Source organism: Amphiura filiformis, chromosome 9 (assembly GCF_039555335.1).
Source record: "Amphiura filiformis chromosome 9, Afil_fr2py, whole genome shotgun sequence".
NCBI classification, from domain to species: domain Eukaryota; kingdom Metazoa; phylum Echinodermata; class Ophiuroidea; order Amphilepidida; family Amphiuridae; genus Amphiura; species Amphiura filiformis.
Window position 1 is genome coordinate 61627494 of NC_092636.1, and position 27248 is coordinate 61654741.

At 37.3% G+C, this 27248-nt stretch overlaps 1 protein-coding gene across 1 annotated transcript; it reads left to right on the forward strand.

Annotated features, from left to right (window-relative positions):
- Nucleotides 1-443: 443 nt before the first annotated feature.
- On the forward strand, nucleotides 444-27248 carry LOC140161276 (uncharacterized). The gene is made up of 23 exons (XM_072184747.1): nucleotides 444-1046; nucleotides 3688-3884; nucleotides 5068-5156; nucleotides 5783-6226; nucleotides 7244-7313; nucleotides 8776-8885; nucleotides 9187-9277; nucleotides 10122-10453; nucleotides 12033-12143; nucleotides 13667-13781; nucleotides 15024-15143; nucleotides 15883-16080; nucleotides 16318-17013; nucleotides 17709-17877; nucleotides 18572-18684; nucleotides 18952-19110; nucleotides 20542-20634; nucleotides 21045-21275; nucleotides 21928-22078; nucleotides 22680-22959; nucleotides 24378-24463; nucleotides 24714-24818; nucleotides 26356-27248. Exons 1-23 carry the CDS (start codon nucleotides 689-691, stop codon nucleotides 26451-26453), a joined length of 4416 nt encoding a protein of 1471 aa, XP_072040848.1. The 5' UTR covers nucleotides 444-688; the 3' UTR covers nucleotides 26454-27248.

The following is a 27248-nucleotide window of genomic DNA, read 5'->3' on the forward strand; positions in this document are numbered from 1 at the left end:
TCTATGGAAAGCTATTTGGTGGCATGTACCCTAAAGTACAATTTAATCGTGTAAAAAAAGGAATTTTAAAAATTCAGTGAGGGCGTCTTCCTCAGCAAATGTTATAATATGGCTTTAAATTGAATTTTATATTAGGCCTAAATAATATTAAAAACTTTTTAGGGCCTAGGCCTATTATTAAATACGGTATTATTTATGAATGATAGGCCTATCAATGATGTTGTAACTTGTGAGCCACTATTTACATGTAATTTTTTTGATAAAAAATGTGAATAAATTTGTAGTCTAATCTAATCTAACCTGATGCCTGATCTAATCTAATCTAATTTAATCCTAATCTAATTTTTGCTGTCTACTGAAGAAAGCACGAGCCAGGTGCATGATGCGGGCGAGATTGCGTCTGGTGCACCTTCGAAAAGCGGGATACAATAACATGTCAACTCCCAGGGCGTTGTTTACGTTTCGAATTCTTTTTAAATTTGTGCCGGGATAAAATACATGGATCGAATTTGAAACAAAAACCTACTTGAGCTGAGCTTACTGTCAACTTGATCAATGTTGCGTAATTGATGATTTACATCTAACTTTCAAACGGCGAGGCAAAGTAGAATTCTTGTGATCGAATCGAATCGCAAACCGAACAGTCAACTCAAACTCAAGTAAGCTTACCGCTGCCAGTGAGTGGTTGATGCGTTGTCACGCAATGTCAGACACTGTCATTATTGGGAAAATAACTACTCGTCCTAAACATGGGTCTGTGGATTCATCTGACATATCTGAAGATTTTCCCTCGTCAAGAAGTTCGAGGCCTACAAGCAAGGACTATGCAGCCGAAATTCAGAGACTTGAATTAGAAAGACTGAAATTACAAACACAACCTTTTTCTCTTCCAATTGCTATGAGCATGATGAATGGTAATTGTAAAAGTACAACAGTGCCTAAAACTGATAATTTAGATGACAGGCTTGAAAAAACAAGAGAAGTTGAAGTACCAATAATTGCAATTGGTAAAGATGGAGGACATCATGATCATGATGATGAACTTGGTAAGTCTTGTCTTGATGAATACTGCCTAACACCCCTTCGCAGGAGTCACTCAAGCAGGTTTAGGTGGGCGCGTATAGTGCTATTTGATGCTATTCTTCCGTGTTGTTATACAATTTGTTGACTGCTGATTTGAACTTTTGTTTCTCTTCTATGGTAGTAATTTCTTTGGGCAGGTTATTCCAATCAATCAGTGTTCTTGGGATGAATGATTGTTTATAACAGTTTTTATTTGCTTGAATTGGTGTGAAGTTTCTTGAGTTTGGTGAAGTTAGTCTAGTTGACCGTTGGACCGGACGCAGGATATTTTGAGTTGGTATGGCAAGGTGACCCCCAATAGCCTGATTAAATAGATTTAGACGGGCTACTTTCCTACGTGTAGCCAAGTATTATGCATGGAACTGTAATTCGAATAATAGGGCTTTAAAATGAGGGAAATTATGGGGTAAAAAACAAGGTCAAAACAACTTTTTGAAAACAAGTGAAATGGCCATAGGGAGTTTTTGACTCGAAAAATAATTCTAAAATAATTGTAAAAGCAAGAAACAAAATAAAAATCAGCAGCACTTCCGTCACATGAAAAGATGATCAGATGAGTGAAAAGGTGCAGGAAATTTGAGAAGTTTTAGGCCCTTCACAATTGATTCTTAGTTTCCTGTTTCATGGTTGTAAATTAGGGGTTCATACATATTCACGATATAACAACGTTTCTGATTGGATTTGGGCCCTTTCTTGCTGGTCATAAATTCCGTTTATGACCAGTACGCAGGGCATAAACAAGCTGCGCCAAGCAGCGTTGGAACCCAATTAACACGATCCACGATTTGCTAGTGTTCGCATGTCACCGCGCCCATCTCACGCGGAGCGCAAAAGATGACGCATTGACTCCCGGCCGTTGACCTCATGAGCCGAGCTGCTTCCTGCAAGTAGGCCTACTCATTTTCTCCCAATTTATGAAGGAAAACGGTATGGAAATGTTACTCCACACTTTGGGGTGTTACAAGAGAGAGTGTGTGTTTAAAACACCATTAAAAGAGGGCACATCCATGAGGAACTGTGGACATTCATGATTCATGGACAGTGTTAATCCCCTGGACACTACTGGTCATCCATTAAATATTTTCATCTGTATTGAATTGCTATGTTCAGAATGTTGGGTATGTATGAACGGGGTTCATTCATAGGATTGAGGGCATGATCGCTGTTTATGCCCGAGGCGTGAGCCGAGGGCATAAATCAACGTTCATACATACTCGCTATATAACGGCACGCGTGATTGGTTGAGAGCCGGGCATAAACAGCGTTTATGCCCGGTGTCCCGGATGTGAGATCACCGGGTAGGGAAAATGCAGGGAAATCGTGTATTTTAATAACTTTTTTGTTACTATTTTGATGAAATAAGAATCACAAAATGTTCTGGGATGTATGAACGGGGTTCATTCATATATTTTCATGACTAAACGGTTGTTTATGCCCTCGCGAATGAACCCCTAAATCATGCCCGAATTCATTCATTCATATATTTTCATTAATTTATTTTAATGACTAAACGATCATTGTTGACTAAAGCAATCAATGGTGTTAACCTAAGAAAATTAAACCAAAGACCATACATAGTCAATTTTTCAACGCTCAGTCTTTTATTAAATTTTCGTCCTCTTGTGCGTCAAGAACTGTCAATACGGTACCGTACAACAAATATGTTACAACCGTTACTAATTTTCCCCATAGGTTTTACAAGGACAAATTTGTCAAAATTGAGGTAGGATATTGAATTTTTGCTCGCTATCTCCTTACTCATGAAGATTAACAATGGCCATAATTAAAATCTGAAAGTAAATAGGAAAAAAAAGATTTGGGCAAAATAACCAAAAGGGGGTCTCATTACTGTGGAAACACCCAAATGGGAGTCATTAAAAGTTATTTTAAAAGAGAAAATCCAAAATATAAATCGCGCTATCGTGTCATTCCACTAAACTTGCGACATTATGCAGTGCACGCAGTACATTCATAACATTCATCCTCATTATTATTAATTTGATAAATGAGCAGTTTTAACCTTATATAGCTCGGGTGGTCTAAAAGTCAGGATCCCCACAAATGTAATGCCAGGAGCAGAACAAACCATTCACTTGCTAAAGGATTTGTTTGTTCGAGCATATTCTCTAACGCAAAACTTGCATCCGTGAGCAAATTTGTTGCTAGTGTTTCTCAAGCACGGATTTGTGTGTGATTCTATAATGTTTTTCAACCACGCTGTCTAATGTTATGTCTACTTGCAAGCACAAGGCTCATTTCATATGAGCAAATTAGTTCCAGTAACTGTAAACTTTGTATTTATCATTAGGATAAACCCTCAAAATGGTATACTTTTTAAGGAAAATCAACTCCCATACATTTAGTTAAAAATGCGATCCCCAACCCTTTGGTTACTTTTGTGCAAATTTGTAGAAGTCACTGTGTTGGAAAATTCCTGGTACACACATAGAATTTGCCGCATTGATTGAATTAAATGAATAATTCTTACGCATTCCAATGTGAATTTTAATGATGCGATGAGCCTGAAAGTTATGAATATATGGCCTTTGTCAGATTCCCTAAATACATGGATTTAGAAATGTCTTATTTTATTTATGTACACAGGGCTACTTCCACAAAATGGAAACAGAAGTCAGTTGCTCTATGAAACAAGAAGTACACCAGAACTGAAACTGAATCTAGATTCCGTCAAAGCTGATATGAAACATGACAGACAACTGGTTCATACCATACAGGAACAACTATCTCATAGATCAGTGGAACTCAGTAGTGTCAGATCTGAACTCTTACATGGAGACAAGGTACATGTAATGCTTTTTTGGTGTGGTTTTCCCTCAGTTACTTTGATGGACTGGCCTCTGGTGTGTTGTCACTGTAGTAGTTTCAGGCATCTGTGACATGATGTGTGATTTGCATGACTCAAGACTGTAGTATACTGCGCCAATAAAGTATCCTTACACTTGGAAAAATAATCACAATTTCCAAACTGAACAATATTGGGGTAAATTTGTTTTTTTAATAGATCACTATCTAATCCTGCACATTATGACACCACATTGAATCCAATGTGACTTCAAGAAGCAAAGTTACAAGCATTTGATTATACTAAGGTCCAGTTTTAAAAGTGACAAACTGCCCTATTCAAAACTCCACAGACTAGACATCCGGTTTGAGAGTGGTGAATGGCTAATTTATGCGTTTGGCTTTAATTTAAAACAAAAGGAACAAAAGAAAACTGAAACAAAAGACCTGACAAATAAAATGAAAGTTATGAAAAGTACAGAGAAGTAAAAAACTGAAATAAAAACTGCTTTAAATAACTGTGTTGTCTCTCTTTTAAAACTCGACCTTTATCTATTCAATTGCTTGTAACTTTACTTCTTGAGGTCACATTGGATTCAATGTAGTGTCATAATGTGCAGGATTAGATAGTGCATCTATTAAAAAAACAAATTTACCCCAATATTGTTCAGTTTTAAAATTGTGATTATTTTTCCAAGTGTAAGGATACTTTATTGGCGCAGTATATGATACTCTGGGCATGCTGTCAGGACTTACAAATCACCTGTCAACTGGAAATTACTGCCTTTCATGTTTTCAATGGTGAAAAAGAAAAAAAATACAAAATTCTTTTTGGACAATTTAGGCATGATTAACATGCAAAAAATTTCCTAAAGCGGCGGTAGCTTTGAGACAAACCTTTTAATTCATGTGACCTTATCTTTAGCTTAAAACTTGATAAAGCAGTTACACATCATGACTTCATGACATCATGATTGGTAGTAATTTTTGCACATCAGATATTATCATCATTACACTTATACATGTATTTGTTTGTCATCATGTATTTTGTTCCCCTTTTGGACTTTATGACAGCACAGCAAGCTTTTGCAGCCTGTACATAAACTTGTGAAGTACAGTTACACTAGCTGTTACAGTTTTGTGGCGTATAATTTGTTTGACTTGTTTTGTTGCACATTTCAGAGAGAAGTTACATTACCTGTTTCAACCCAACTAATGGACTTACACTCAGAAGATGTTTCTGAAGAACAAAGAATGATTGCAGACCTCAGGTGAGTGGGTGTGTACGCATTCAAACTGTGGAGGTGTGTATACTATACATACCAACTAGATAAACAGTGTCTTTGAACCATTGGAGGAGAGGGTATAACACCTAGTTCCAGTAACTGTAACTCGTCATACCTAGATCGTCAGGTCCGTAGATGTCATTATGTTTATGATAAAGACTGAAGTCTTGCTGGCAGGACTAGTATAACACCTCCCATTTTGTAATACGAACACTTCCACAGTAAGTTGATTGTGTATGGATATGTGTGTGTGAAACTCCACAGTTGCAAACTCACCCCAACTCCACACTTTAGGGTCTTACAAGAGGGTGTGTGTGTTAAAAGAGGGCACATCCATGAGGAACTGTGGACATACATGGTTCCTGGACAGTGTTAATAGTAATACAATGTAGATCAAAAAATAGCATATTATGCATTATAAGCCATGACTGCATCTGGAGGTGTAATGTCAGCCCACAGTAAAATCTCTGAAGTGGTTTATCACTGTCCATCCATATTTATTGTTGGTTACTCCTAGGGGTGTGTTTGAGGTTGTGTTTGAGGAAGCACGAATACAGGAGAAATAATAGTAGACTCAATATTACACACTTACAATTTGTATCTTGTTGCAGGAAACAACTGGAGCAACAAGCCAAAGAAAACGCTGCCTTACAACAGCAGGTGTCCAAGACCGGCACACATGTCATCCATCAACGTCGTGCAACCTCTACTTCACTCCCCACCTCGACTGCATCTTCCACAATGACACATAACAGTGCTACTATATCATCATCAGTTTATACTAGTCATGCACAGGCAACACAGCAACCTAACCTGCCCATATTATCATCTAGGAAGACCTTTGCACACACAGAAGCGCCTTCATCAACACATTCCATGGGAAGTCATGATGGCACCCTACAGTCGCTCAGCCCAAACAGTTCATTGACAAATGTCACCAGTATGTCAGAGGTGTCATTAGAAGGGAATATCAGAGAATCAAGGGTGAAACCTGTGTCACTCCATCCACCTGCAAATGTGGATGGACAACGGAGGTCACCAGATAGATGCAATGAGTAAGTTATCAGTTGGTAACATTGGATTTATAATTACTATACCTCATAAATATTTATTAGGTAATCCAGACATCTTATTGGTTAATAACGCCAGCGTCCGAAAGTACAGTATTTTGACTACTTCCCGTGCCTGTGCAATTACGCTAACGCGGGAAGTAGTAAAACTTCCGCACCCTACTACACACGGTGTCTCGACCCGCAGCGTCACCGTTCCTTCAGACGTAGCATTATGCTACACACGGCGATTCTGTAGATGCGTTCATCCTGAAAATAGCGTCTGCTGCAGTTATTTTGCCGAGATTACCGATGGATAATAACACGCGAATTTGACGTTTTATGAAACAAAATGTTACTTATGGAAAGTTCAAAAGAAAATTTGAATAATATAGGTCAAAATGTAAATATTGATTGAACAGAAATCCTGCAATAAAATCAGGTAAGCAAAATATTAAGCTTGTTTATCATTGCGGCTGGCACGTTGACTGGTGTGTGTTTTGACTTTTGTTTACGATTTTACCGTGATAGTGAAAATATTTATGAGGTATAGTAAAACAAATACAACATGTTTCATTTCGGTGAAGTAGTCAAAACTACTGGTCCCTCGGTGTTGGATGATTTGACTACTTCCCTCCGCTGACGCGTCGGGAAGTAGTCAAATCACCCAACACCTCGGGACCAGTAGTTTTGACTACTTCTCCTCAAAACATGTTGTATGTGTATAATATGAATTGGAAACTTTATCAGGTGGCCATTGGCATGGCCAAAAGAAGAAATTATAGCAAGAGACAAGTCATGGGCCATACACATGCAAAATAATATTTAGACATGAAAGTTACTTAAAATGATCTAGCTAGTTGCTTGAGAATGTTTCATTTGTAATAGAAAATAATTAAGGGACAGAAAGCTTTCCCCCAGTCTATTTGATATAGGATATTGTGCAATTGGTGCATTTTATTTGCTTTAACATGCATACATTGATATTGATAATCATGTTGCCTTCCTTCATTTTGTTTTCAGAGTACATCTACAGAGAAGACTTGATCAGTCCCAGACTCAGATAACCCAACTCAAAGACAGACTCAAAGAGGTAATTATGTTACCGTAAAGTCTGCAATATAAGCTGTGGCTTATACATTGTGTTTGGAGTTGCTGAATGTTGCTTAATGTGGTCATATACAGCTGTGTGGCTTATACACCAACATATTGGTCTACATGTTTAAAATAAACAAGCAACATGTGTCCGATGTCTCTCGAGAAGAAAAAAAACACATGATTTTTGCTGTTTTAAAAACAAAATTATCACTAAAAATTTTGGAAACTAGAACCAAATATAAATGCATCAACCCGTCCGAAAAATGAATCAATCCTATGCGACACAAACGTGTGTGAAAGCACTGCGCGTAGTACACAGAGTACACATTATACACAATTCACTCGGTTGGACATCCATGAACATTGTCCCCTTCATCCCCTTTGCACAAGCGCGCGCATAGCAATCACCTCGAGAAAGGGGAACTGCTCATGTGCACACTGGTTTTACAAGGCTATTTCCCTTTGTGACATCAGCCCGACCAAGAGAATCAATGCACTCCACATACTTCTCTAACCGCTTTTGGGATTGGCTGCTTTCATATAGGAGTGTATGAACAGTAGATGATGCATATGATATTTAATTTACAGAAGAAACTTTACACTGAGTCTGATAGGATTAGCAGCAGCAATAGGTCAACATATGTGCCCATCCACCACAAACTGGTCGTAAAGTTGGCATTTTCCATTTTGAGATACAATCAAAAACAGTATACATGTATGGATTTCTATGTAACATATATTAGGAATTTGACCTTTGATGAACCATAACTTCACTTCCAGATGTCCGATGAAGCTGGTTGAGGTGTCATTGTAAAGCTGAAAATGCATTCTTTCAAAATCTGCAATAAACTGAAAATGATCTAGAGCCGACTTTACTACCACTACGTGGTGGATGGTCGCATATCTAGACTGTAGTCTGTCTTACCCCAAGTTGAGAGTAACACCATGTTGGATTTCACAGTGCAAAATTTGAATCATTGCGTTTACGCAGTTGTGTCGTACACCCCTGGGGATTATGTTAGCTGGTGCCATTCTTATCTGCCACTTCAAAATCCAACATGGCATTACTCTCAACTTGAGGTGAGACACATTATAAATCCTTTGTCGTCTACACTGCATATGTATTTGTGTTTATGCTTGTAGTGACGGCTATAATAATAAAAGAATAAAAAGAATAACTTCATATCGTGTCGGACTCATGTCTACATCTGATCTAGATGGTGGTCCAAAAGATTGGGACTAAAAACAATAGAAACATGAGAAAAACAAGCAATTTTAATTATCATAACTACACAACCAACATGCTAGAGATACAGGGTTTACACGTTTGCATAGTTTACTTGATGGGTATTAATAAGACATGATAACCGAGTGGATCAGATCAGAATTTGTTTTGACCAACATATTGTACCATTTTACCAATCAATGTTACAGCTTACCTTCCTATTTGTTTTCAGTGTAACGACATTTGTGAGCAGCAAAAAATCCATTTCCGGGACTCCATAGCTGAGCTGCAAGCTAAGCTCAAGGACACTATAGTTGGAAGAAACTCTGTATTAGATCTAAGGTAAATGAGTACTCATCCATGTATTAAAAGCCTTTGGCTGTCAATTCATGCATGCATTATACTATCCCACTTATTCGGGTGATCTTTAGCAGTGAAATTGGTAAAACTACTATGCAGCGATACAGCTTGAGGTTTTTTGGCACTTCTTAGTTAACCAGTCTCCTACTTTTTAAAATGGACATCTCCACATTTATGTTGACATGTCGCAAGGTAGTAAAATCATATCTACTTACACTGGGACAAGCTCCTAAAAAGTGACAAAATCGGTAGTGAAGTAATTAATATTCTTTCTTGCATGTAGGAAGAAGGAAGCAGAAGGACAAGAGGATCTTATCAATCAACTCCAGAAAACACTGAAAGAAATGGAAGCAGACTACAGACAACTTCAAGAGGTATGCTGACCAGCCGGCCTGGTTATTGGTTTGTTGATCAACATTTCTTTTGAATTCGCAGTAGGATTGTGAGTAGGGGCGTACCTTAACTTTTTAGGCCCTAGCCAGTCGGGCCAGTAACTAAGTTACCAGCCGACTGGAATATTACCAGCCCTAAGATCTATCAACCTCTGAACCATCAAAGTAGTGGATGCTACAGCCTACAAACCCATTTTCCTGACAAAATTTGACATGAAGTGCAATGCAAGTCCATCTTCTTGGTGAAATATGACAGATGATGGAAAAAATCTATTATTAAGGAAAGTATATAATATTTTGGATTATATTCATCCATCTTGGATATATTAGTACCAGCCAGTTGGGCAGGTACTTTTAAAATTCAACCAGCCTGACAGCAGAGTTACCCCGGGCAGGTGTTAAAGTGCACATCTGATTGTGAGAGGTATCATATGTGACTTGAGATCTTGGTAGGACCATATAAGCTCATTATTTTATTATCCCAAAGGGGATTTCAATCTGGGGACTTGGGAAATGTTGTGAATTTGACAACCTATCCTGGAATCTTGCCTTTCCGACAAACCTCCAGGAACCTGTTGATGTTGAACCTGTATGCTTTTTAAAAGCTTGAGTTTGATAGTGACATAGAGGATATTTCATGGTGACAGTATCAAATCTTGTGCACTACTGTAATCTTGCAGTGTGTATACATACATGTACATCAGCAGTTTGTTGGCATGCCGTACCGAAATTACCAGCATCATTACCAAAGTTGAGGTGAATAAAATATTAACTTGGTGCTGTTTTATAATGCGATTGGTCGATCTTTTTTAAATTTATTTTTCAGGCTGCCAAAGCTGCCAACCTGCAAATAGATTCTCTTCAACAGAATCTTTCCAGTTCAACTGCAGCCCTCAATCAAATCAACCTCATGGTCACCAAGGAAACCAACAACAGAGGGCTCACTTTACTCAACATATCCTCCTCATCTGATGAGTTTCCTTCAGCCAATCAGAGACCAGCATTAGTGGTGACATCTTTCCAGCAGTTATGGAGACACTGCGAGGAAGAGCTGAATGATGTGAAACTAAAAGCAATGTATTCTTGTAAAGAGCTTGAAGATTTGAAGACAGAATATAGCGACTATAAAGGGAAAGTTTCTGAAGAGTATAGAAACAAGTAAGTTTGCCAGATTGTCTAATATGTGAGCCAAGGGATTTTACTGGGCCCTCAGAGATCTTCAAACAAGTGAGATGACCAAGGTGTCTAATGTGTGAGTCATAATATGAGGTTTCACCAGGCCCACGAAGAGCTTCTCAAAATAAGATCCAAAGTACAGGATGGGTTAAAAATGCCATTCTTAATTTGGTACAACTTTGTGGTATGGATAAAACTCTGAAGCTTTTTTAGCTTTTAATTGAGACTAAATTTAAGTGTGTACCAAATCTACTACAACCAATAAATAAAAGTTTATTTTACCAACCATTTAAATTAAAAGTGGGGCCAAATATGGAATTTTACATTAAATATATGTGGTATTATCAGCACAATCAAGTGATTACTGTCAAGAAATAATTGTCTGCTTTTAATCATTATTCTTTGTATTGGTAGGGGGTAGTGTATCCCTGAGCATTGTGGGTAATATTGTCACTAAAGCATTTTCCACCTTGATGTGTCAGTGACATCAGTGCGCATTTCATTGGACGCAGCTACAAATTGCTAGTGTATGATCAAAGCGCTGACGCACATATGCACATACTCAAAGACACCACATGGATGTGCGCACGAAACAGCTGCCTCAACGCTTTGACGTCACTGCCACATCAAAGTGGGAAATACTTTAGCAATCAGAAATTGTTGGTCGCAAAGTTCATTTACATAGGTTTTGTGTGTAAAATTCTGTCAATTTCAATGTTGTATTACGGGTATCATGGTTCCATAAATTCAAAAATACATAGAGGGGAGAAATATGTCTGCATTCAAATCAGGTGTAAACTTTGGATAACACACCCCACAATTCATGTTATTGAAACGTTGAAATTGACAGACTTGAACACACTACATCTGTGGGAACCACAGAATTAGAGAAGGAGAACCGGGACTCCCTATACCGCCACGTACAATCGGCGCCGTCAGCTATGGGGAGAAAATTGGGGGGTATTTGGGTCCTTGCCGACGATTCTGCGTCTCATCTGAAGCGTCTTGGTACTCGCGTGCACTGGTCGCATCAAGTGCGTGTCTCAAATGTGCCCTTCATCTATGTCGCGCTTGCATGACAACGAATGCCTCGAGTGCATTCTGAGGGAAACCGAATACCCCCAATTTTTGCTCCATGCTTGTATCAAGATGGCGGTCGAGTCCAGATTCTCTGTCTTTAATTCTGTGTTGGGAACAAACTTCAGGGTCAATGATTTCCGATTGGAAGTCACAATATTACCCACCATAACATCTAATGATGTGTATTTTTATGTATAGGCTTTTTTATTACCTCTTTTAATTTGTCTTGATTCTAATTTTAATAACTATGCTGTACATATTCTTGTGTTTTTAAAATGTTTTTTCACATGTATATTGCTTGTATATGCGCTGTGATCGCTTGAAATGGCGCTTAATAAATGCCTATGTAATAATAATAATAACCAGGGTACATGCTCCCCCAATGTGTCCTGTAATATAAAATCTCTTGTTTTTACAAGCCACAAATACTCTCCATGTGTTGATGATCTTATAACTGTATACCTTATATCTCTGTTCTTAGACTCAACCAGTTAAGTGAGGAACATGAGAAACAGATGAACACAGTAACAGAGAGAGCATTGAATGCACGTCAGCAAGCCACAGGTCTCCAGGCACAGCTGGCTGTACTACAGTAAGTCAAATGTAACTGGAAACAAAGAATATTGGACTGAAGCTGAATTTAAACTAAACTAAACTCCTCAACAAAAGTTTAGAAAGTTTTTTCAAGCATCTGTATCTCAAATTATTTGTGACATATGCATATCGTGTTGCATATCAATGGATAGCTACAATACTCTCCTTTACAGTGACACCCCATTTGAAACAATAACATTTTTCACGGCTGAGTACACGCCTTGTGAATGTAGTGGGGTCTCAAACAGAATTTGCCAAATTGACCATTATTCTGTGCTCAAACAACACTAGCGGCATAGAATAATGGTCAATTTGGCAAATTCTGTGTACTCAGCCGTGAAAAATGTTATTGTTTCAAATGGGGTGTCATTGTAAAGGGAGTATTGTATATCCATTGATATGCAAACACGATATGAATATGTCACAAATAATTTGAGATACAGATGCTTGAAAAAACTTTCCAAACTTTTGTTGCGGAGTTTACATTGTAACCTTGAACTCTTCATTCCTTCTACAGTACTGATAATCTCTGAATGAAAACAATAAAAGCAATTAAAATGCATGATTTTATTGTTAGATTTGTTTACATAGAATTAGGTAGAAGCAGCTTGATGTATAAACATCTATATTGGTTTGTCAAGCATTGGGCCCAAAGTAGTATACCTCTCACCAAAAACATCCATTGGGCCTTAAAAATACAAATGTTACAACCATTTATGAATTGTAGCATGTATCCATAATCATACTACAACAAGTATGGCAGGATATGAACATTTTCATGTGAACAAGTGGTGTTTGCTAGGCACATGGTGAAACAAATTGTATAAAAGGTAAGCTATTTCTTCTTATATAAGTGCCATGCAAATCTCTCTTTCCATGGATTTTCAATGGATTTTTCTAATAAAATTTATCATGGAAATCATTATTATTATTTCTGTTATTATTTTATTTTACACAAGAAACAGTAATAAGTATAATCAAACAAGAAACAAGAAAGTATTCACTGATCATTCAATCAGGACTACCGGCCCACTGTTATGGAATTACCTGAACGATAACCTTAATGTATAGCAAGCTCAATAAAACATTTTCGAAACAAATATAAAACACAGCTAATCTCATTTTATAACTAGTTCTTGGAGCCCCGTTTTTGTTCTTGTGTGATTATGGTGATAGGCTTAATATACTTTGTTTGTTTGATGTTGTATTAATTTAGTTCTGTAAGGGGATGGTCAATGCTGGCCTCATTGGCCTTTCAGTCACCTCCTCCATAATTGCCTTGTTTTATTTTATTTGATGTTGAATTTCTTTGCATTTTGTTATTTTTTATTATGGAAATAAAGATTCATTCATTTAATACAAATGTTTCGCTGCGTTGAATGTTAGAGCCCTATACTGCAAATATTATAAATATCATATGTTGCTAAACAGATGTCGTCCATACAATTTACCATGGAAATCGTTATTATTTTATTTTACCAAAAAATCAGCTTATAAATATATTTTAACATTTTTTTTCAGAGAACAGACACATGTTCAGATGGAAGCTAAAAGTAAATATGTTAGTGAATTGGAACAGACTATAGTAGAGATGCAGCAGCAGATGAATGAAACAAGGAAAACACTTGAAGAAAGGGTAAGGGCCAATTTATATTTGATATCATATATCTTCTATGACACAACGGGGTGAATTCATATTGATTTCCTTTGTACCTTTGTGGTAAACTTCCGACTCACTGTTCAAAATTAGGTTGTCAACTGCTCATTGTACAAGGAAGCAATATGGCTATCGGAATCTTGTGGAATGCTTGTGGGACGCATTCTTTGCTTTTAAATGTACATGTCTTGTCCGAGCATTAAATGTAGAAAGAGTAGGATATCTCTAGGTTTCTGTTTCAGTAAAGTATTGCAAGATTTGATTCATTGAGACAGTTCTGTTCTTACAAGTATCGCTCAGTATGTGTAATATATTGTAAAGATTCAACCAAACTTGGATACAGCGTGGATCATGAAACAAGATATATCTGATCTACAGTAATTGAGGTTAAATAAGTAAATGGTAATAGTCAAATGGAAGGTGTATATCAACTCACATGATTCACTACACTTGATTTTAGAGAACCACAGCACTCCCTTGCTCAGATTGATGTGAGTGCCATGTTAATAGGCGACATACGCAGAGCTTTGTGTTCCTTTCAAGCAGGACAATCTGCGCCGCCTAATGTAATCAGCCAATCAGATTATCGGTCTGTGATGTTGTTATGATTATCAGACTATTGAATCAGCCACTCAGAGCACAACTTCTGTGTTTACGCTGTGTACGCTCTCAAAATGTAAACAACCGCCGTTCTTCTCTGCCACAAACTGTAGCACTGTAATAAAATTGATAAATAAAATCTTATGTTTCATGTTATTAAATTTGATCAGCACACATACAACAGCTACATCTTTTTGAAACAGACATTTTGGTGAGTACATAACCAACTGAACTGTATGCATGGTATTTGCACTGTTGGAATGAATTATGATATGGTTCCTGCATGCAATCATGAAATGGGCTACTCAGTTGAAATCCATAAACCCATATGGAAGACATGACCTTAATCTTCTACACAAGGAGTATGAATTTCAAATGAGATTACCTGAATTGCTGACTCCATTTGAAGTCTACACCCCTGTGTTTGAGATTTAAGAGCATGTCTTCCATAGGGGTGTATAGATTTCAACTGCAATAGCCCAATGTTTACTAGAAGATGTAGAAGCCTTATTTAAATTGTTACTTGTGCCCTTGCATTCTCTAACACTTCCCTATAGCTGCATGGGGTTTGTTTCAAAAACATTGTAGTTACCATGACAATTTTGAACATTTCTGTTTCAGTGTCAGTCTTTGAACAATGAATTGGATGGGCTAACTGACCACCATCAAACAGTTTCCAAAGAGAGAGATGACCTGGTCAATATTGTGGAGGGTCTTGAGCAGGAACTAGCAGATGCCAAGGTCAGCAATACTTTGTATTTCTTATACTTTGTATAATATGTATTTTTTTACATGAGTAATACCTGCTGTAGCTATCAGATTTTGAGTGCCTGGACAGGAAATTGACTTGTTTTAAGCACAAAGAGATGTACCTAAAACATACTGACTCAATGTGTGTAACGTTATGTTCATTTCACCATTTTGGATTGCAGGGCACATAGCGAAATTATCCGTAAGTACACTATTTGCCTTCCATAAGTGACACATATGTGGTTCTACCTCTGATATTGTTAAAGCGTGAAATGCAAAAATGGGTACATTTAGGCAGTGTTTTAACATACTGACTAACATTTATAAAAAATAATGTAATTGCTAAAAGTCAGGGAAAAGTGATTAAATTTCCAAAAAGAGGTTAAGGGAAAAGGTTAAGGGAAAGTTATGGAAATTTATTTAAAGAGAAAGTGACAATATGAAATCTGTAAAAATGAATATAAAAAAGATAAGAAAAAACAATATTTCATTCAAGCAAGGTGTGCTTGATGAAGGTTGGTCAGAAACTGATTTCAAGTATGTTGTTGTATCTTTTGCTTTGGCATTTTCTATTGAAGAGTAATTGAATTTTAAAATTGAAAGTCAGTGGAAATCCTGACAGGTGAAGATAAACCCTTTTTGAACCGTCAAATTTTCAATTATAGAAAATAATATACAGAGATATAATTTTCAATTAATCTTAATTCATCACACATCTTTTTGCCATCAGGACTTGTTAGCTAGGGCTGATACAGATGCTGATTCCGAACACAAACAGTACACTCACCTCACGGACACTCTGGAGGAAACAAACCAAAAGTACAATGACCTGATGGGTCAGCTAGAGAAGAGGACGTCAGAGGTTGAGGATTTGAAGAAGTTGCTTGAGGATGCTAAAATAGAAGCCAAGACACAGATGGAGGAGAAGGTTTGTATTTGATTTGAATGATTTTAAGTAAAATGTGTGTTTTTGTATCATACTTGTCAAATATATTGTGTATGCTGTTGTCTATGGTTTGTGGCACATGCTTCGTAAAGTTTAATATACACTGGTTCATTTTGCAAATAAGCAATTTTCATCTTCAACATGAAAAAAAATACATAACTTTTACAAAAACACATGTTTTGTTAAATGTTTCTGAGAAACTTTTGGTTATCATTGCAGATGTCTGCAGTTGCAGCCCAAGAGAAACAGAGATCTTCAGAGCTCACCGGTCAACTCTCAGCCCAAGTTGCATCTCTTACCCATAAATGCACCATCCTATCTCAAGAACTGGACCAGAAAGAAAACATTCTTCACAACTTCAAGCTACAGCAAGCTGACACTTATAAAAACACAGAAGATACAAACTATCAACTCCAAATTGCTTTGGCTGACAAAACAGACCTGGCAAAACAGATTGAAGAAAGGAAGAAAGATTCTGAAATAATGAAGCAGGAAAGGGACCACTATTTTTCTCTTCTTGCAGAGAGAAATAAAGAGTTGAACTCTTTGAGAAGTGAGCAAGAAAAACTCTTAATCCAGGTCAGGGAACAAGATCAGCAACTGATGGCATTCAGAGAGCAAGCAACTAGTATGACCCACCTGGTGGAGTTGAGCTCTAAATCAAGTAATGACATGAAAGACGAGAAGGCTCGTCTCCAGCAACTCTTTGAGGAACAGAAACTGGAGACCAATGGTTTGAAGATTGCGATGGAAGGTGCGGAGGGTCGGCTGAAGTTGAAGGAGAGGAAAGTGGAGGACTTGGAAGAGGCAAATAGGAGGTTGACGGAGGAGGTCAACGAGAAGATGCAGGAGATGGAGGATATTATAGAAAGCAAAGAGAAGATGCTGACTGAACTCAGAGAGGCAAAGTTAGAGGTAAATGATATGATCCGACCAGGCCAAAGGTGGTAAATATGAAATTGAGATATATAGGGAGCAAAAACCAATGTGAAATACAAGCAAAATTTGCCATATGAAAGCTCACAACCTTGTAACCAAGTATGGTAGGGGATCTAACGATTTCAGCAATAGTACTCTGGTTCTTGGATGATGATGATGTTTAAAATGATAAAGACCAAAGTTTCATAATTACCTCCTTTTGCCAGGTTGGATCAGATTGTGTAAGAAATGATTAATTTGTCAGAAATGTAATGATTTAACTGACTCTGTAAAATGAAGGAAAACTCTGTAACTTGAGATGGAGAAGTGGAAGGATCCATACAAAGTCGTGACAGAGGCTGCAACTTGAGAGGGAAACTTCCTAGGACCATAGCGTTCAATGCACCACCTCCCGTCCCAAGTCGGGGGCAGTTGTAGTAGACTAAGAGAAATGACAACAGGATGTAGTATAGCCTAGGCTTGATAATCCCAACACTTTCAAGACTGCACACGTCGTAAAGAAATGTTGATGCAGAGCAAGCCAGGCAGTGACCACACTCTCTTTCCTCACTCTCAATCCTCTTCTTCTGAAGCCTAGCTATGTGGACATGATGATTGTTTGCAATCCTTCGGATTTGCATCTTGAAAGTTTCGCCCAAAAGTCTTTATCTTTTCCCTTCTTTCTTTTTTAGGTTGATGCTATGGCCAGAGATAACGAGAGGCTAAGACTGGATTTGGTACAAGGTAGACGCCAGTTTGACAAGGACAGAAATAAGCTTACTAGCAAGTTAAGAGCTGTACAGCATGAGTTAGCAGTAACTACCAAGGCTGTACAAACTGCTAATACAGTAGATGTCAAAGGTGAGATAAGGATAAAAATGGTTTGTTGAGCAAGACTGTAGATAACTGTTACCACCAGAAGAGATTAGGATTAAAATGCATTTTCAAAGTTAGATTAGATTAGTGTAATGGTATGGATTTAGAGTTAGGATTTAGAATTTAGGATTAGGGTTAAGGTTGGGATTAAGAGATTAGTGTTAGGATTAGGTTTTAAGGTGGCAACCACTATTCTGAGTTGCTCTGCTTGTTGTTTTTTCAACCAGGAAAAAGCACTTTTTTAAAACCCTCATAAAAGTGTTGCATGGAGGATATAAAGTTATCATCTACTTTTGAAATAAATCTTTCTTGGACAATATTGTATGGCTGTTCACATTGAGTACATGAATGTACTTAGCACATATCGGACACACTGCTTGGATAAAACATTGCATTGTGTGGCTGGTCAATTACACAGATTGGTCATGCATACAATACGGCCTCATATATTTGTGGGACACACAGGTGCATTCAAATATTCTGTCCAAGAATTAATTATACAGACAGTAGATGCCTAGATTTATTATAAATGTGGGTAAAATAAAATATCACTTAATAGTCTACCCTACCACCCAAAGGCAACAAAATATGGTATGCAGTTAAACCAAGTATAGGTATCTTTCATAATTTGTTTCCCGTTTTTTCAAAATGTGTTTTAATTTTGTTTATTGCTTTTCAGCTGTGCGTGTAGCAGAGTCCATGCAGAAGAAAGTGACAGCCAAACGAGGAGAGATAGACTCACTACAAAGCAAGATACACTGGCTAGAGGAGTGTCTGGATGCAGCCCACAAGGTAAACCAACTATGGATGCATTTATAAACATTAATTCATGATTATACAGGGTGCCCCCAAAATGATTAGCTGCATGTGGGTTGAAATAAATATTTCTTGCAGGTGATGCATCACCAAATGACTTTTTAATTTCAGAATTTATCGAGAACCACAAAACATGGTTTTTGCTTTATATTGTATGATAGCTTGCTTGATTGATCCATTGATTGATTGATTGATTGATCCATTGATTGGTCGATTGACTGATTTACCTCTTTTTCTTTACAGGAAAAATCTGCTGTGATAGGTGAAAAAGACAGGCTGCTATTGAAGCTGGAAAAATTGAGCAGGCAAAATCAGAGATTGACTACCGACCTAACAACTATGATACAGAAGAGAAAAGCACAAAAATCTGTTGTCAAAAAATTAGAATCGGCACTTGAAAAGGTTAGCAGTGCCAGTCATAAATTAAATGAATCTGGCACATAAATGTATAATATTTGCAAGTTTTATGATTGTATCTTTGTGTATACTCATCAAGTGAGGAATCCCTGATTGATGAAAGAGCCAATGACAGAATATATGTAGATATAGCTTTTGTACCATTTGATCAGTGACTGCAAAGAATTGTGTTGTCATTTCAAATATAGGTAAAATTGCCCGTACAGAAGCTAGATAAATTGGAAAAAAAAATCAACTATTCAAGCCATTTAATAATCTGGAGTTTATTGGGTTCCTGTTACTTATGTTTAACCAGTTGGTCTGGACGGACACACGTTTGGGTCCTGATAGGACCAGGCTCAAGCAAATTACTCAAGCCAGGCTTAAAAGCTTAGACAAGTATGCTGACCCGTATGGAGCAAAAAAGAAAAGAAACAGGATTGATGTTAAGGAGCAAAGAAAAGAAAGGCCACTCTCAACAAATCAAGATAGCAGTAATTAATTTGCTCTTAGCTCTAAGTCTCTAAATCTGTGAAAATGATTTTATCATAAAATTCATTTTGTAACATACTAAGAACTACATATATTTTGTAAAAAGAAGCATTTGTGTATTTGTGTAGACCCTCCCTCGGGTCCATGGAGAACGACTGGTAATGTATATTACATAGCATTAAAAATCAACCCAATACATGGACCCTCCCAGTCTGTAAGCAATTTGCCTTCCAGTTCCCAGCATTTTGTGGGAGTTCACTTTTACGGAGTTGGCGTCACGCCATCTCTCTATATACCACGTCCATGTTTTCACTACATTAACGTTTGTTTAAGCGACTAAAACAACGATATTGTATCCGACCAATCAACGCAGCTTGGCAGCGCGGGGATATTTGACGAGTCTTCCCCAGCTAAATAATGTGCAAACATTTGCAAACTGCACACGATAATATACGCAATATGGACAATAGGCCTAAGTCCGAGTCGAGTGGTTGCCTTTTATTATTGCGCGTACCATGGGTCTATCAGACGCGTGCCAGTTGAGCTCAATACCATATTTGAATAGAAACTGGGGCGGGGCTTTCGTAATTGACATTGGAATCACCGTGCTTCGTTGAACGATTATTTGGAAGGGAGATCTCTAACAGATTGGACCAGTCGAGGAATCAGCGCGCAGTGGACTTTCGCGTTCAATTATAATGCGAGTATATATCTATATTGCTGCATGGTTGACTGTGTGTAATCAGTGGCGTCGATTTGTGGATGAAGAGGAATGGGTTTTTGGCATTGAAGAAAATAAGGGGGGTTACAGGACTTTGGCATTTTTTTCATAGGGCATTATGTAATTATTTATTGTTACATTATCCAGAGATGAAACTGAACCGAGACTGGGGGACAGTCTAGTATTTGTGTTGTATTTGACAAATAATTGTGTGTAATTTGCAGGCAGCATTGAAGCACTCAGAGGTACAGGCTTACATTGAGATGCAGGAACAGGATATAACAAGGTTAAAACTCAAACATCAATTGGAAGTCAAGGTACGTTGGGGTGTGGGGGTGTGTTGACAAGTGTGTGGGCTGATATGATATTTCATCTCAGAGTGTGGGGATGTGTGCGAACTTATAATACGCCTCAAATCAACTCAGTGTGTGGGGATGTGTGTGGCCTCAAATTGTCGGCCACATCACATACTGTCGTATTTCAAAAAGACACACACATCATTTCAACCTGCAAGCAGATGTATTGTTAAGCATGGACTCTCCTGGGTGTGTCTGCCAGTGCATTTGCATAGTTCTACACTATATGCATGTGGATGTGTGCTGATATTGGTGACAAAATGGAAAACAAATTGAGGGCCCTATATACCTACCATGTTTTTATAAGTTAACTTTGACATATTTTTCTTCCTTGGCTCTTTTCTTCTTTTTATCTTGCCTCATTCATCCAGGAGTTACAAAGATCTTCAGCAGTGCCAACCACCAGCAGATCAAATATAACCAATACCCATAAGGCTTACTACCCATCACTCCCCATCAGTACAGTAATTCAATCCAATTTGTTAGGTGCCAAGGAAACCAAGACTCAAGCAGCACAAACAAACAGTACATTTCTCACAGAGAAGAGACTGTTCACAGAGCAAACAGAGAAAGGGAATTCAGTACCACAAACCACCACAGAGGTATGCATTTAACTTGACTTAACATGTTGGTGCATGCAATTCATTCGCCTCGTAGACCAGGAAGGTGTATAGAATTGCTAATCGCCTCAGCAATATGTGACCATCCAGCACAACTGAGCCCTGAAGTCGCCAATCATCATTTTTGAGATATTCAACCAAAATATTCTGCTTGAAATTAGCTTTAAAATGATGTATATCATGTCTATAGTACTTGACATTTAAGTAGTGAAAATCAATAAAACAGTCAATAAATCCTTTGTTTCCTATTGTTTATTGTTAAGTTCAATGGAACATATCTCAATAGTGGCACTGGCGACATCCAGGCTCAGTTGTGGAGGATGGTCACATATATGTAAAAACAGCTTATGCAATAACCTAACATTTCTTTGATAGTGGCTTCATGTTAACAATGTCTGAATTTGAATGCCCGTATCTCCAATCACATACAACATCATAGGTATTGTTTTGCTCAACATTAATTGTTGAATTTTATGAAATTGATTTGTAAAAGATGTAGACACACTGTAAATGCAGTGTTGTTATTACAGATCAGCTTTCCCTCTGATTATGTTTATATTATTTACCACTTTCCACCAACACATGTGAATCTTCACTGTCACTCATGTTTTATCTTGTGATGTATATTGTACAGTTGCTACCACATAGTGATGTCAACCTTGAGCTAAAAGAATTGCTGTCTGAGATGAAAACTGTGTTAAATACTGCAGTAGATTCAGGCAAGCAGCAAAGACAAACACCAGGAATGCCAACAAATCCATATAGGAATGCTGTGGTTATAAAAGGTGAGAGGAGAAAACAAACAAATATCTAAACCAAACCTATATCATCAACATCTCTTTATTACTACAATGTCTGACAACCTTTCACGGTTAGGGAATCAGGCAGTACAATGTACTCTCTATAAGAAGACAACATAAAGTTCTGCTGTCCTTTAGCCACTACTTCTAATACTGACAAATTTGGCATAAACACCATTTTGAAAAACATTAAATTATCAAACATCTTAACCATGTATGGTAGAGATGAGATATCAGTGGTTCATTTCACTTTTACATTTATGACGTTTTTGTAAGTCTCAAAAATCTATTGTAACTTACAACATATCGTAAAATCTATTTCAGTAAAATGATCTACAATCGGTACCCTCAGTGTTAAAGTTATAAGGATTTACTACAGGGACCCTTTGTAAAGGTAGGACAAGTAACAGGGTATTTTTCTGGTGAAGTCTGGTGGTTCTTGACGTTACTTGAGTTATGAAGGCATAAAAGTTTAATGAACTACACCCCTGGTTATCATCATTGTAAAGCTAAATATTATGAGCCATACTGTCATTGGCACAAGAGGATCCAATCAGCTGACAATTTTGATTTCGTCTCTGTACAGGACTTGATCCACCAATCCGTACATCTTCTCCAGTCAGTAATACCCCAACACTCGCTACCTCATACACACCCCACCCTCAAGGCCCCCTCACAGCCTACACACCTACTAAGCTAACCATGGATGGACCCCCTTCACCAGTAGCTGATCTGTTAGGGCGATACAGCAGGAATGTATCAGAGTCTGGGCAGGAGAGCCTTGGTGGAAAAGATTTACTGGAATCACAGTTTAATGGGGTGAAGATGGCATCGGCAGTCAAGACCAGAAGGACAAGACACAGAAGGTATTTATGATTAGGATATAAAAAACAGGTTTGCTTCTTGTAGGTTCAAAACCAAGAGGCAAGATGCCCCTTTTCATTTTATTATTAGCTGTTATTGTTTTACTTTTGTGTGTTAGGATATTCTGTGAGTCAGTGCCACATCACCTCCAGTTGATAATGTCATTCGTGGGAGTGAAAATAGGTTGTCAATTCGAAAGTTGTTGTTGAAGGTTGCTGTCATTGGTGTTGTGTATGTCTCGATTGTGTACATGTATAATCAATGGAACCAAACAAGTTTCTAGCTCTCCAGGAAGAAGTTACTTACATTGATAAACTATACTGATAATTCCATGGCTGAGTGTTGTTTTTTCGTAGTTGAATTTTTACGCCAACATCGATATGTAGCCTTCGGTTCTGTCATTTCTAACAAATGCAAAAACCATGTTTGAATTGAGCCATATGCAGTTTGGGCCCAGGACTAATTGATTTGTGGGTTACATAATAGCCCGGACTGACAAAATATGGTAAAGTGTCTTTCAGATCATGTGGTCAAATTAATAGCAAAATATGTTATTGAATCAATATTTTTAAACTTTTGCAACAGTAGATTTCCTTTGTAGGTAATGAATGAATGATGCATGTGTACTTGATCATTTTACTGCTGCCCTTGTGAACTTGATTTATCCCATGTGTGCTAATATCTCAAGTTCAACTAGAACTAGTTGTATTTTTGTCTGGGGTCATATACATGGGTCAACTCTTACCAAGACCCTAAGGATCATTTTGGTATGCTACAAGCCTGGTAAAATAGGTATTTTAAAAAAGTAATCTCAGTGGTAACAGTTGTTAAGTGGTCAGCACAGTGAGAAAGCATTTGCCATGGTCCGCAAGTGTACTGATTAAAAACAGCCATTATTTTATTGAGTTGGTTGTTTCATGTCTCATTGGGAATTTGATAATAAATCCCACCCAGTCTCCAAATTAATATTTTTACCTTAGGCAGCACTTTTGCACCCCATTTTGAAAGTTGTGGTGCAATTAAGTCAGTACAATGTGATATCGCAATTTTGCACCACACTTTTAGAGTTGTATCGCAACAGGCACATTTTGGGGTGCAAATTGCACTGTGATAGGGCTTATTTTGAACGCTGATCCCACCCCAAAAGTCCAATCATATTTCAGTTGGAAAAGGGGAGGGACTATAATACCCAGGGCAGTGTGGATATCTATCATCTCTCATTTTTATTCAGTGGGAGTGGTCTAGTTCGTAGACACATAATCTGATTGGATAATCGCATGATTTTGGGTGCGGTTTATCAGGCCGTAGACCTGTCTGTCGTCTATCGGTAGAGGATAGTAAAAACAAAAATTCCTATCGTTTATTCTCTAAATATTCAATCAAGTAGTTTATCAAAGTTTATGCAATTATTTTTCCTCAGAGTGTCAAATGGAACAGATGGTAATCAGATCACTGAGATTGCCTCAGAGGAAGACGTCATGTCTGTCACAAGTGTGGCAACAGCGGGTGAGTTGTATTATATGATTGGAAACATGTTTAACTTGGAGAATATTAGAATAAAGGTATTGTTTGAGCCGCTGTCATGCATCTATCGTCTCATATAACATGGGCGACATCATTATTTTAAGTAAAACAATGAGGCAAAGCTGAGTTGTTTTATGCCAACAAATATAACAGTGTTCTTAAAGCTTAATTAATTGCCAGTTAATATCAATACCTCAAATTAAAAGTCACCAATCACATTTATTGTTTTCAGATTTAGATTCCAGCATGGAATCCCAGAAACATCACATTGAACAGCTGGAAGAGCAGCTCAAAGTTCTCTCCAAGATTGGAGGACAATTACAGCAGGAAAATAAAGGTAAATTCGTCGCTCCCAAGACATAGTGGCGTATCAGTCATTTTTGACAAAATGAGATAAGATCAGTTTCATAATCTATGTATAAAGCTCTACATTCTGACAAACTTTCAAGACATGCATGTCATTAATTAATAAAGTATTATCACTAATTAGGTTTGGCGTATCTCACTCAATGGAATTATTGTGTACAACATTCCCCTTGTTTTGGATGACATAGTGGCGTATCAGTGACATACGCCACTATGTCTAAATATGTGACATACACCACTATTTTGGTATATCGCGGCTGTGTGGCCAATATGGATATGAATTCAACTATTATTAGACATACTGGCGTATCACGTGTCATACGTCAATTTTGAATGGAGAATAATTTTTCAAAAAATTTGACATACTGGTGTATAAGTTTAACAACTAATTACAATTAATTGGTGAATGACAACAATGTATTTTATACATTAAATGTAACTTAAATATTTATATTTTCATATCCATTCAAGAAAGGGGACATTTTAATCGAGGCAATGTATGACAAGCGGTTAAAAGTTGCACAAACTTCAGATGCAGTTATCTCAAAATGGCCATTTTTGTGATACGCCACTATGTCTTGCGGGCGACGAATTGATCAATTTAATTTGTACAATTTTAAACTTATGCACACAAGCATATTGAAAACTTTCACCAAAATTTTTCTGACTCGTCCAAATTCACATCATCAGCTGAAATAACTGCTGGCTGACGTTGGCAGTAATGGAGTCACATGATCAGTCATGTGATATCGACCCATGTGACTCCGCTACCACCAACATAGCTCTTCGGAAGGTGGTGGCATCCTTTGTCTTTGTTAAGATCACTTCTGTTTGGGCCAGGGGATGATACTCTTGCTTTTGAGGTGCTCATTTCAGCTGCAATTGCACATATTTAAGAAAGTGTGTTGCCCGTTAATCAAATGATGATATATGATCAAAAAATTTAGCATTTCAATGAATTGCAATTGCTTTATATTTCACAATAGGTAATGTATACTGCATATCATAGTGATTACCGTATTCATTCCAATAAGGGCCCATACCCCAATAAGCGCACACCCAGGGTATTTTCAATTTGCTAAAGGGTACTATTAATGTTGAAGTGACTGATAGACGTTGGTACAGTGAAATAGCTTTAGGATTTTAAGTCCTGTGTAAACTTGCAATACATTACTGCATCAGAAAAGCTACTAGAACATCTCGGGACACTATTATTATGTAGGTAAATTTGTCTCTAATAAACGGCCCTTACGAAAAAATTAGGTAAACCAGATAAAAAATAAGCGCCCACCCAAAATGACTTTGTAATTATTGGAATGAATATGGTACCTGTATCAAAGCAAAACAGTAATCAAATAAGAATCAAAAAATGGAAAAGAGAAATGAATAATACACTAAACAAAAGTTATTTAGTTAAATTGTCTGTTTATTATCGTTGAAAAAAGGAAGCGGTTATTTTTAGTTGTGATGTTATCACAAATGATGTATTTATATATTTTGTTTTCCAGAAATGGCTTCCCTCATTAAATCTCAGGACACCAAGTTGAAGAAATGTCGGCAAGAGGAAAGATCCATCAAATCACTGGTGTCTACCGCCAAATACTAATGCTGCAACACGAATATTTCATTCAAAAACAAGATATTTAACAGAACCGATTCTTATGAAAAAACACAGATTCATCAAATCACTTCTTTTTTCCAACAAGAAATCCAACAAATCCAGTGAATGGTTGATTTTTCAAACACAGCTATGCAAACTGAAGAATTTCCCTCCACGTTGGATGTTGGTTGCATTTTATGAAAATTACTGTCTTTTTTTTTCTTATTTTCTTGCCTTTTGTATTCAATTTAAATCTGTATTTGATGCAGTTGAAATGTTATATTGTTATTTATTTGTTACCACAGTTGATGAACTCACATTCCAAGGGAAGATGCAATAAAATAATTGTCAGTGCCTACAGTAAACAGCATTATATTAGCTTGTATCTACAAGAGATGTGACATTGGACTATTCCAGTTAAAATCCATACCCCCTATCCACACAGGGGATTTAAATTTCAAATTGACACCCCCTAAAATCTGACACCCTGTCATGTCTTCCATAGGGGGTGTAAGGATTTCAACTGGAATAGGCTAATAATTAAGTAACATTAATTACAGACTAAAGTGGGGTTTGGTGTAACCAAACATCACTTTTAATTGTCTGACTTCATGGCAAGACACTGTGGCTGCATGAGATGCATGTCCTTATGCCTGTCTGTTAATTGGTTTACTATATGAACTCAAAGGTCTACTATATTACCAAAAGCCCAGTGCGCCATATTGGCTTGTCACGCCTGGAGACCAAAATAGTGTACCTCTGACATTTATCAGTAACAGTCTAAAATCTTACAAGAATTTG